Source organism: Phaenicophaeus curvirostris, chromosome 5 (genome assembly GCF_032191515.1).
Source record: "Phaenicophaeus curvirostris isolate KB17595 chromosome 5, BPBGC_Pcur_1.0, whole genome shotgun sequence".
Classification (NCBI taxonomy): Eukaryota; Metazoa; Chordata; class Aves; order Cuculiformes; family Cuculidae; genus Phaenicophaeus; species Phaenicophaeus curvirostris.
In genome coordinates, this window is record NC_091396.1 from 40,162,281 (window position 1) to 40,174,898 (window position 12,618).

The 12,618-nt window shown below is 34.2% G+C and overlaps 1 protein-coding gene across 11 annotated transcripts in view; it reads right to left on the reverse strand.

Moving 5' to 3' along the window:
* Positions 1-12,618, reverse strand: part of HECTD1 (HECT domain E3 ubiquitin protein ligase 1) — a 59,511-nt gene that overhangs the window by 25,077 nt on the left and 21,816 nt on the right. For 5 of the 11 annotated variants that reach the window (XM_069858370.1, XM_069858367.1, XM_069858361.1 and 2 more), the window contains exons 7-22: positions 12,390-12,466; positions 12,204-12,302; positions 11,762-11,876; positions 10,961-11,135; positions 9,497-9,635; positions 9,126-9,296; positions 7,840-8,062; positions 7,707-7,751; positions 4,474-4,749; positions 4,291-4,367; positions 2,734-2,868; positions 2,387-2,533; positions 1,932-2,026; positions 1,400-1,505; positions 407-541; positions 189-328 (exon numbers count right to left, since the gene is read on the reverse strand). In XM_069858370.1, the coding sequence (XP_069714471.1) occupies positions 189-328; positions 407-541; positions 1,400-1,505; positions 1,932-2,026; positions 2,387-2,533; positions 2,734-2,868; positions 4,291-4,367; positions 4,474-4,749; positions 7,707-7,751; positions 7,840-8,062; positions 9,126-9,296; positions 9,497-9,635; positions 10,961-11,135; positions 11,762-11,876; positions 12,204-12,302; positions 12,390-12,466 (2,155 nt within the window). The remainder of the gene's footprint in view (positions 1-188; positions 329-406; positions 542-1,399; positions 1,506-1,931; positions 2,027-2,386; positions 2,534-2,733; positions 2,869-4,290; positions 4,368-4,473; positions 4,750-7,706; positions 7,752-7,839; positions 8,063-9,125; positions 9,297-9,496; positions 9,636-10,960; positions 11,136-11,761; positions 11,877-12,203; positions 12,303-12,389; positions 12,467-12,618) is intronic. The other 6 variants (XM_069858369.1, XM_069858365.1, XM_069858368.1 and 3 more) reach the window with 3 other exon arrangements.

The window sequence follows — 12,618 nt, forward strand, 5'->3', positions numbered from 1 at the left end:
TTTTCTATGATTTAAATAGACCAAAAAGAAATGTAATTCTACTGATCAACAGTAAAATCAACAATACCACCCATTCCTAAAAAAACTGCAAGAGATTTCATTTAATTATGAATTCTCTCTCCTCACCCTACCCCACAAATAAGTTTATTCTATCCAACTTTAAAATATTGAGCTCTGAAGAAACTCACTTTGCATTTGTCCCAATCCAGTAAATAATTCCATTTTCATCAAAATCATGTTGATGCCTGAACACAAACGTCTGGCCTTCACGTAGTTTTCGTACAAAAACAAATGAAGCCCTATCAAAGTCGTACCATTGCTTTGCTACCTACATACAAATGAAAAGAAATCAAATATTAGAGATGCAGAATGCAACCACGAACTATGTGTGTGTTATGTTGCTCACCATTTTCAGGAGATACTGCTCTAGAGATTCAACAGTTGCCAAAGGCTCCATCTTTAGCATTCTACCAGTTCGATCTATTAAAGATGTCTCCCCTGAGGCACGTTCCAAACGAAACCTCAAGCGCCTTGTTAATATCTGAAAGATTAGGTAAACATCAATATAGGCTTTTCTGTTTAGGTTTTTTAATCTTAAGAAAAGCAATATATTTCACCACAATAGTTCTAGTGACATAGCAAGTATTTTTGTTGTGCAAATTAAGCAAACTATATTCTAATTTAATGCTTTAAAGAGTAACTCTCTAGTACTCCATTTTTTTCCATTAGCCAAACAATTCTTTAATATAGCAGTCAATATATAAGTGAAGTCTACATTTGAGCTAATACTTTCTCACTTCACACGTGTTTTCATAGCTTTTATTTCCACATCTTTTAGACTAGCAACTACAATAACAAAAACTGAAAAAGCTTTTTTAAAATATTCAATAACAACAGTGGTTTTGCAACTTTCTAAAACTATTTTCTTTATGTAAGAAGCTGCTGATCCTGCAGGTGTCTTGCATCACCAAATGAGCACACAGTCCTAGAAGGGACCTTTAAACCAATATAGTCCATCCCTAGTCATTGCAAATAAACACATCTTATAATTGTCTTCAACAAAATGCTAGTTTAAGTAGTACGGATACTTACTAGGGGCCATATTCCCATATAAAGAGAACAATACTTGAAGACAAAAGAAAGAACAAATACATTATCTCTTCAATCAAAATATCCTTTTACTTCACAGTGTAGAAGTGACAGAGGAACACCCAAACGTTTAAGCTAAGTGTTAGAGGAAATAAACACTAAAAAAGTCATTGTTCCTAACCTAATTCTATCCACCTTTACAAGAATATGCTTCATAGAGACTCAATGCGTCTGACTTCTCCTGATGTTCAAATATAACATTCAGTTGTGTGTCACTCAGTATGATATATTGTTATCACTGCTCATTTACCTGGAGATTATATGTAGATCCTGGTGTATCATACAAGTGGAGAGGTAGACGTTCAATAGATTCTAACACTGCTATCAACTTCCGAATTAATGCAATTGCTGGACGACTGTGAAAGTGAACAGTTACTACGTTATCACATGACAAAGTGAAAAGAAGAATCCTACAGTATTTCAGAGAACAGTACGTAGTTGTAGCAAATATCTCGGTGAGCTATTCTACTGATATAATCTGTTCCAATTACATGGTTACAGCACAGTAAGAGAAATTAATCTGTAAAGTGATGAAAAGAGGTCACTCTATATTTGCCAGAAGACATACATTCAGTCTAGTGTGACTTTTGGAGACAGAAGTAGTTCAGTGATATTTTCAACTGCTACTTAAGATAGCACATGGCTGTCTTTTAAGACTAATTTTCTATTCCAGAGAAATACGAATTGCAACTGAAAGAATTGTTCTTTTGTCTTTAATACATTTCAAACATACCATAGTGCTTCACAGATGCAAAGGTTTTTTTGTTTGGTTTGGTTATTACCTTTCATCATCTTCATTTTCACTGAATGCCGTTTTGAAAACATTTATTCTCTCTACCAGTTGACTGCAGTCTTGTTTCACATCTAAATCAACATTCTACGAGAAAAAAAAAGTTACTTTTAATACAAATCAAGATATTCATTCTTTATATTAGTAAAAAAAACTGTTTTGGCTCACTGAACTCCCTATTTAAAATCCACTTGTGTAAAGCTAAATGATATCAGCCATTAGAACTGACCAGTCTTGATTTAAATATTTTTAACAGCTTATTTGAACTAAAGTAATCTCTTGTGATAGCACATATTTAACAGGAAGACCACCGATAGGATCAAGTCTGCCTAATTTTCATCAACAAGTGAAAAAGCAATATTTATAACACATTTCTTAAATTAAGGCATGTCTACTTATTTTTTTAAAGAAAGTTTTTCTTCAAATAGTTATGTCCTATAAACTCACATTATTTAAAACTGTAAGCAATGATTGAACCAAGCCACTACTGCACATTTCATATGGAGAAATAGTATTCTCATCCTTCAATAGTACAATTAAGTTTTCCAGAGCAGTCTTCATTAAATCTCTCCAAGTATTTTCTCCCTCAATACACTGGAAGAGAAAGAGACAATTACAGTGAAACAAGGTAACAGTTTTCATCACTTGTTTAATTTTAAAATGATATCTAAGTAAAGTACATAAATAGGAATTCCATGCACTTAACAGCACCACATTTCAGAAAAACATTTCATATTGTGACTTTCCTTTGCATCACAACAGACAGTATCATAAATTTAAGGAGGCAGACTTACCTGTCTGTTTGTATGGAGTTCCCATGCAGACTCTAACTGTGTTGCTATGTTCCTCAGTGTTACAACTACTCCTCGAGGCATGCTTTCAACAGCTTTAAAATGATCATCATATAAATCTCTTGCCATAGTGCGCACCTACAAATGTATTTGGATAATCAAAAGTCATACCTTACTATAATGATACTTAGTATTCCCCAAGATACTAGAAGCTTGGTCACTCTTTTTAAAGAAGTCCAGGACAGACACAAAAAAGTAGGGAAGAATCAAAAACCTATCATATCTCATGAAATGCAAAGGTTATGAAAGGATGAAAGCACAGGGGAATCAAATGCAAATACACAGAAACACATTAAAACTAAGCTTACCATCATATATAAAATTACACCACAAAGGCAGGAGAAAAGATGGGCCTCTCAATCTGTACATTTGTTTTTCTAGAACTGTATCTGATTATCTTTTTTAGAGGTAAGATCAGGGAGGTTTTAAATGCTTCCTGAATGCTCTATTCGCATTCGGCAGACCAATTCACACAAAAAGTCCTTATGTGACCTTACCACTTTTTCTACTAAGTGTGAACCACAAAAGATATAGATTTGATAAAACACATTGTTAATAAATAACATTTTGCTTTTTAGGAAATTTCCCTCAAACTGTTTCCTTTTCATTATCATCCTGTGTCCCACAATAAAATGTTTCACAAGCTTTGGAGCTACACAGTGCAATCTCAGGTATGAGAGAGCACTGACTTTCTTTTCTTATTCCATTTTCTTATTCTCATTCACATAGTTTGCTCATTTTCAATTTAGTGTCACATTTTCTCAGACAAGTGTCTTTATATGCTGCAGGTTTTTGGTACAAAACACATGAACTGCACAGTTAGAACCTGCTAGAATGGTCAAGACTGAATATAAGCTTGAGCCCATGGCTCAAGCCCGTGGAACAAACTGTTATTTGGTGTTTTTGTAAAAAAACTTAACACTTCCTCTCCTAATTCCTCTTTTTGGTTTTTTCCCCCTTCCATTTGAGGAGAGAAAGAAGAATTTCAAACAAAAGTCTAAAATGAGAGTCTTAACTCATTTTGCTTTACTACCTCAACTCTTACAACACAGACTGTTCATTTCCATCCCCCATCTGTCACAAAATCCAGCCAAAAATTAGTTTCTGAATTTAGTGATTAGAAGTAACATATGCCTCTGATAGAATTGTAGTATTGTCCTTAACATCTTTTTTGCATAAGAAAATCCTCCAGAATTATACAAATATACATCTCAGGAAGATTGGATTTCCTTATGTTTTTCAAGGAAATTTAGGTCTGCTCTAGAAAAGCATAGTTTCTAAGACTTCTAGAACAAAGCACTTCTGCAGTGCTTTAAGTGAAGTTTTCGCCTTCAAGCTCAGCATAAAATTGTCTCTAGTTGAAATCAGAGAAGATTTTAATCCCCTAAGAGGAAACTACAAAAAAAACCCCAAACACCCCCAAAAACCCAAAACCCTCCATAAGCACGTTAAGATAAAAAAAACCCTCTCGAATTCTAAAATTCACGGATGGTCACCAACCTTTTGCTTTGTCTTCTCCAGTTTAGATTTCAGCTTTCTTCCTCTTTTGCCAGTCCAGCCAGTCACAAATTCTGACCCTGCAAGATAATTTTACAAAAATCACAATTTCTCACAGGTATGAAAAGCAACAAACACAAAAAAACCCCTTTTATATGCTTGCTCCTACCTGCACATAACACTTACCTACATACTTACCCAAAGAGGTTTCAGCTGTAAACGAGTGTTTTGTTCCTCTGTTAGATTCAAACACAAAGCCTGGCAGATCTTCTTTCAGTATTGTAGCTTGCTGACCATCAGAATTATGAATAGCAATTTCTCCTTCTTTTAAACAGGTGAGAGACCAGTTTCCCACAGTAAGTTTAGTTGGCCCAGGTGCCGATAAAATTGGCTGGCTTGTGGTAGATGGTTTTACTTGGCTTCGAGCTCTTTGCAGCTTCTCAAGGAACTCACTCCTACTTTCTATTTAAAGAGAAACAAACATTTTTTTTTTCCTTCCAAAAATTGATTCCACCATCATATATATCAAACAATTATTTAGCATTTTTTGCAAGAGCAAACCATTCAATGCAAAATTAAGTTTGAAATTAAGGGTCTCAAAGCCTTCTAACTTTATTCCCAGTTTATTTACGTACTTCAACAATGATGTACTCCACGATCACATCGAAGTGGACAATGCAACTATTTGAGTGGTGCTACTGACATATGTATTTGTTCATCTTTACAATTATAATAGGAAGATCAAATAAATCAATGATAAACTTTTAGTCTTATAAAAATAATACATGTCATTATGGCTAGCATGATCTGTTCTCAAAAGGAAGTTTTTATAAACAGGAAATTAATGAATCCTCTAGCAGGAAAACAGCAACTTCATAGCGTAAAGCTAGACAAGAAAAGATGTTGAAGCCATACATAAACCAGAAAAAAATTCACAGAGCTTCAGAATCCAACAATCAACATGCGCTCAAAGCAAAATTGAGCTGAGAGAAAAGCTATTTGCTCCAGTTAAGTGTCACAAAGGCTCAAATTCTTTTATAAGCTATACTAAAACTTTTGTATCTCCTTTGTAAAACTCTACATTTACCTCGGAGAAAGTAAGAAAGCCACAATTATGTTACTTAATACAGTTACATTATATTAATTCAAGTTATAATGCAGATGTTCCTATTAATTTTTCAGGAATTATGAAAATTTTAAGGACCTCTATACCTGTGAGGAAAACATGAAATAAAAAAAAAAAAAGTCCAATGGCGCCACTTGATTAGAAGCTAATTTTTACATGGAGATATTTAACAGATGACAAACTGAATCATATCCGACTTTTAGGATATGTAGGTTGAAGTTATTACAAATAATCATCTCAGTTTCAATCCAATTATTTTTTAATACTTTAGTAATCAAAAGCCTGCACACTACCTTTGAAGTATTACTTAGCATAATTCTATACAATATGATTAGTTCATAAATTAAATAAAAATGTGATAATTAATGTAAAGATTACATCTCAACTTCAAAGTAAGTATGTATCCTTATCTTTTAGCATACCAATTCGGTAAATACAACTACTGCAGTCCATGCGCTTGTAAAATTGCTGTTTTCCTTTTGCTGCAATGACATGCTCTAGGGTTTTTAAATTTGCCTTTTTTATTGTTGCATAATACAAAAGTAATCTCTCTGCAAAAATAAGTATGTATTCTTGAGGCATAAGATTCTTCATTGCTGGAAAATCAGATTCCAGATAGGAGGTTTCTAAAAAAATTTTTGGTATATCATATAAAAACCAAAAAATCTCTCAATGAAACCTAAATTTCCATAATTGCATTTTAACAAATTTATTATATAGCATGTTGCACTGAAAGTGTAATGATTACACACTGTGAATAATTTTAGGTTCTCTGAAACTGAATTACCATTAAATTTCAATTTTTGCATTGAATTTTTAATTTTTTTCTATAAAAATTCAAACAAAACAAGTATTAAGTTAGCATGGAGAGAGGCGAGTACAGACCTTCCAAAAATGTTCATGGTATATGCATCTCCTCTTCCCACCCTAGCTTTTATCATGCAATACACACTAATAAATTCCATTGCTCAACCCTCTGTACTCTTGAGCATACCAAGAAATTAATGATTTCAGACAGCAGAACATATAGTGCAGTTCAGGACAAAGATACTACTCCTAGTCTATATTCTACTGAACTAATTTTAGTTAAACTCAACAAATACTGTTTTCTTACAAGGGAAGCTGCTGCACATGCCTAGAGCTAATAGTTAAAAGTTCAGGCAAATTACACTGCAATGTCAGCATGCTTATTAGATGTCTATTTGACAAAAAATTGCATGAAAGGCTCTTTTAAAACTAGTTTAGCTCCTTTCCTTCCATAACATTCATGCTAGGTATCCTGTTGAAAAACTTTGGATTTATTCCATCTTTTTTAAGAGATGGATATAAAGCGACATCTTAAATACTCAATCTGACTTCTTTTCTTTTAAGTTCTCTTCATTCCAAGTTCATCTGAGCCATACACATTCCACTCATCTTGTACAGAAGTGAGTCTCATCCCAATGCCCACATCATTTGGAAGGAAAAAAAGGAAAATTGGCATCCAGAGACTATGAGGATATAAGAAGTTAACCTCATGGATATTCCTAAAATTGTACTGTACGATAAACAATACCTCAACACAGAAATTGTTCACCTTTTAAGGTCTTAGCCTTGTTAAAAAAGAATGCAAGGACACATTTCCTGACCACCCTCAAAAGCCTGAAAGTGGTCCCAGCTGGGTTATAATCCAGAAACACACTACATTCCATTTTGTCTTTATGCCTCAATACTGTTGGATAAAATCATTAGCACTTCATTTCTATCCTGAATCATAATATGTTCTGTTATTTCACTCAATGGCTTGTTGAAAACATAACAACATTGCAAAGCATTTTATGTCTGCTGGTTCATAAATATATGAACTAACGCAAAAAAGGTGAAACAATAGAAGAGGGTTGTTTCTGCATCCAGAACAAATTGTGTATTCTGTACAGAAAATTAAAACCACCTGTGTACTGCCAGTGCACAAGGTCTGTTCCCTTATCCTCTCTCCAACAAACAATTAAGACACTGTAATTTGTTTCCCAATCTCAATGAGAAACTTTCCATTACTTTGTCTTCAAACACATGCAGTTTCATTCTGCCAGCTAGAAGCAAACAACAAATTGCCATTTCAACCTGCTTTTCCTGGGCCGGCCACTACAAGTGCTTTTAATGACTGGGGTGAAAAAATTAAGTACACATGGAGAGGAATCAAAACAAAACAAAGTTAATACACTTTTACTGGCAAGATGTTTACTTAACACAATTCAACAAGGAAGTAAAGTTATGGTCACATGCTCCCTGATAAAAAGCATCACAGTTAACTGACCACCTTCCACCTGTTTACATCCTTTACTATTTAGTAAGCCAATTCCTGCAAAACAAAATAGCTCCAATCAAATTATATAAATAAATATCACAGTTTCAAAGTTTAACTTGGACTTGAATCATAAAGAAACTACCTGAACTATCAGATCCTCCTTCAGGGCTGCCGCTGGAATACATTGTGGCCAGTTTTCCATCCAAGATAAATCTGAACCATCCATTACTGCCATTAGATAGCTCCAGAGCTGCAGCATCACTCCAGATATAAAGGCAGTCCCTTCCCCTAATGACTGACCAGTCTCTCCAGTGATATGGTTTACCCTGTTGCAGTTCTTTAGCATCCTCCTGTGGTTCATCCTCCTGTAATAAAATTGTATTTAATACAAAACCTCAACCCATTAAAGAAAAAAAACAAAACAAAACAAACAAAACCACACAAAACCAAAACCAACCAAAAAAGAAAAAAAACACACAAAACAGACATTTTTACAAGGCTTGAAGAGTAAAAAGAATTACTGAAACAAGAAGAACTATACAACTATACTACTTCTGTCTGCAAAATGTACCTTTAAAGGCATTCTTGGCATTCTTTAATAGAGAAAGATCCTTTTAAGAAGATGTTTCCTTTCAGATACAGATTTCTCTACTGTAACAGCCACCTACTGATTGGGACATCCACCTCTGTTCAAAATTTGTATTGTGAGAAAAGAATCACAAAATTACTGAGGCCAGAGGGGACCTCTAGAGGCCATCTAGACCAAAACCCTGCTCAGGCAGGGCCATGTAGAGTCTACGACCATGTCCGGGTGTTTTTTTACTACCTAAACGCTAAAAATGCTCATCACTAAAAGAAACCCAACCACCACCTCCCCCCAAAACGCTAAACAACCCAAAACTTCCACTATAAAAATCTTAACCACACACTTAAGACTTAACTATAAATCTTAAATGAATGGATAGCAGAAGTAGTCTGTTATCCACTAGTTCATGAGCGGTCAGCAACATGACTGTTGGAAATTAGGCTTTCATTATGTAGAAAATAATTTTCTTTCTTATATTTTTAATACATTCCAAAACAATGTTTAAGACACGTGCGATTATTTGATGCACACTGAAAGAGATGCACTCTGTTCAGAAAGGATTAATTTTGTTTAAAAACACTACACAAAATCAAGTGTAAATCAACTTGACCACAAGTAAATATGAATTGGAAAAATTAGCTGGTAAGAATATGCTAACAGAAAATGAAGTTACAGCAAACAACAAACAGAGGCAAAACAAGTGGTGTCCAATAAGCATTAATTTAATAACCTAACTACCTTTCCCTGGACATTTCCATAACAGTAAAAAAACATAACAGTAAAAATCATAAGAGAAGTGTTGATTTTACAAGAATAAATCAAGCTATCAATTCTGTACTTACTTTCTCAGGTTTAGACTCCTCTTCATTTTCATCATCAGACGACGGACCCGCCAAAGCTGACACTTTGCTAATGACACCAAGTCTAGCCAGCTGGTCTAGAAAAATATCACCACCTTTATCCACCAAATCCCTTATAATTTGCAAGGCTAGCAAATGGCCATCATCATCATCCTGTAATAGATTGGGATGGAAAGGAAATAATGAAGGCACCTTCTCTACTTAAAAATACGCTGAACTTCACACGTAGTCACAGAGGGATGCTATAATTACTTTCGAGTTAGTTATTAACAAAAGTAGGTGAAACCAGTGAGCATAACCCCTTTTTTTTTCGCACTGGTTTAAAAAAAGGACGGTATTTTCTTCCTTCTTACCTCTTGATCAAGAACTGTAGCTGTTATCTCAACCAGTATTGTGGGCAGATTGTGGCCAGCATCAGAGTCACAAACCTCTTTCAGCAGTGCCTCAGAACAAAAATGTATCATTTTTCTAATGAGGGCAAGACTTGCTTTCCTTTAAAAGAGATAAAGGAAAAAAGATCCTTACAAAGATAAAGCAAACAGTGATCAAAACAACAAAAAAGTTAAAGATAAACATAGTGCAAAAGTAGGTTTATGTATGCTTTCAACACAACATTTTTTTCAAAATTAATCCCAGTTCTGGTTATTTGAACCAAAAGTAGTTATTAAGTGCCAGATTATCTTCAAGAATAATTCACCTACTAATGTTTTTTGGTTCAACAGCACTAAGTCTAATGTATTTTTCCATCCTCAACCCTTCCCTAGGCAAACCTATTCTACCTTCAGTCTTAATTCACTCTTAGTGATGGCAATTTATTTCTGCACACTTAATTTTCCTCCCAGGTATGCAGCTTTCTGTTTCTGTCACATACTTCCCATGTTTTGGTGAGATCCTTACAGTCTAAAATTGCTGTTAGATCATGCAGCTTTCCATATTAAGAACTGAAATTAATTTATAAGCCCATCAATTCTATATGGTTTAAAGCTCAATTTTAAAAACATGATTTACCTGATAAATAGAGAAAATATTAAATTTTTAAAAAACAAAGAGCCAACTACTTCTTTCCACAATCTACTACTACAGTTAACCATGCACAGATTGTTAACAGTTTATTTCCTGCACTTAAAATTACCTAGCTTAAGCTTCCTATCATCAGCTCATACAGAGTCTCTCTCCATTAGAGTCACATATGAAAGATTAAGCAAATGTTATATGTGTAGTGTAGAAGCTGAGAGGTTATGGTCAGGTGCAATTTATCACAACCACTATGCCACCCATAGCATTCCTTTTTAAGTATTAGATTATATTCTTTTAATTCTCTCAGTAAGAGGCACCTTCTCCAATTGATTAACATTTACATTAAGGAAGGCTTCTTTTTCCAGTCTTTATGATTTTCCAGTGAATGTATCTTGATACCACTTCATTCGCTTTCTTCCCCTAAACCAGTACTTTTCATTATAGTGGCTACAAACAGCTGTAACCAAACACACAGCATGCACAGTCTATATGAGGTACTATACAAACATAACATCCTTTCATCATGTTACTTTGGTTAACAGTATGCTTCTCTCTCCAGCTTCTACCACTTTCCAAATAAAGTAAATATTTAAATTAGAATATTAAGTAGAAAATCAGACTTCAACACTTCTCAAACCACCATTTCTATTCTAACAGAAATATGTTTGAGTGTCACTTGCATTACTTACACTTCTAGATGCTATAATTTTCACTGAAAAAAAAAATCCATTTTGGATTTTATAGTGGAGTGTATTAAGAAATTCAAAACATGCAGCGAAATCATCAGTCATGACTATTACCTTATTGAAGGCAACATAGTTTGTTGAAATGTTTGTGCAAACACAGGTAATAATCTTTTCAAGTATATGGGTGCCATTTCTGGATCTCCCTTAGGTTCGTTACATTCTTCTTCATCCTTGTTTGCATCTTTCTTTTTCTTCTCATCTCCTTTGTTAACAGGACACATCCAGTCCCCTAGAAAATATTTTCAAAAAAAAAATGTTTAATGGCAAAAACCAACCAACCAACAAGCCTCTTCAAGTAAACGCAACGACTTGCTTTACCAACATCTCTAGTACCTGAACAGGAATAAGCATTCCTAAAAACATAAAATTCACATATGGAAAACTTCTTGAAAAAAACTGTTTGATAACAAGTACCACCCAAAACTGCTCATAGGAGAAGCTCTAAGTCCTTAAAGCGAACTAAATACTAACTTAAATATCCGTGGCTCAAGCGCTACAAAATCTTCACAAACAGGTAACATGCAGTTCCCATGTAGAAGAAAGGATGTCAGAGAGACTACCAAGGCTGACATCCTCCAAACTCACAGCAAAATCTCACTCTAGCCCTATTCCACAGCTGAAGAGCTGGACCGCTGGCACTGCTCATGCCCAGTCAGCAGTTTCTTTGGTAATCCCCATCCCTTAAGAGTATCTAAAATATTAAGGTTCTTATATGCGATTTTTAGGTTTAGGAAAGTTTGTCACAAGCCACTATTTTTTAGAATGAACTATAATAGAATAAAATTCTAAAATTTAATTGCTTACCATAGATAAGCATTTTACTAGCAAGGGCATGTAATTAAACACTGCACTCACCTGGTGACTGAAGAATAGCTACTACCTCACTGTGCCCCCTTTCACGAGCTTTGTCTAAAGGAGTTTTTCCATCTTCATCTCTCAAATCAGGGTTTGCACCATGTCGTAAGAGAGTCTGAGAGAAAATATTTTTAAATATGAAAAAAAAAGATTCCTTCTTCCAAAGTAGTAAGCATGTTTTTCCTACATCTTTCATACAATCTTCTCATGCTTGCAAGCAAAGCTACAACATTGTTCTTTTTTATCTACAGAGCTAATATAAAACTACTTTTACTCATTACTGCCCTATCATAACAAAATATAAATTTTGATAAACAATGTAATGAACATGTAAATATTTGACAGTGAGCACATTAAACACATTGCAACAAAGACATTCTGTAAAGAACAAGGCAAAGAGTCAGTATGTGAGGCTTTCTAATTGTGTCAGTTTAAATCATACCTTTGCTACCTGAGGTCTTCCAAAACAAGCTGCATAATGTAATGACGATGACCTCTGACCTCTGTTAACATCAGCACCTCTTTCACAAAGAAATTCTACCTGTTAAACAGGAAAAAGGAAAGTAGATTTTTTTCATCTTTTTTACATACATAACCTAATTTTTAAGATTGTGCAAAATTAATTTACCATTTCCTGAGTTCCAAAAGCTGAGGCCCAGTTTAAAAGAGTTTGTCCTACATCATCCATAAAATTTACTTCAAAAGCTGAAAGACACAAATAAAATAATTATTATCTCAGAATTATAAATTAAACCTCATCTGTGTTCTCTAAATAAATAGTAGGTCTTAAAATAAATTAAGCATCCTCAATAATTATAGGGAAGCATTTATGTCCTTAATTGCAATAAAAAAAAAAA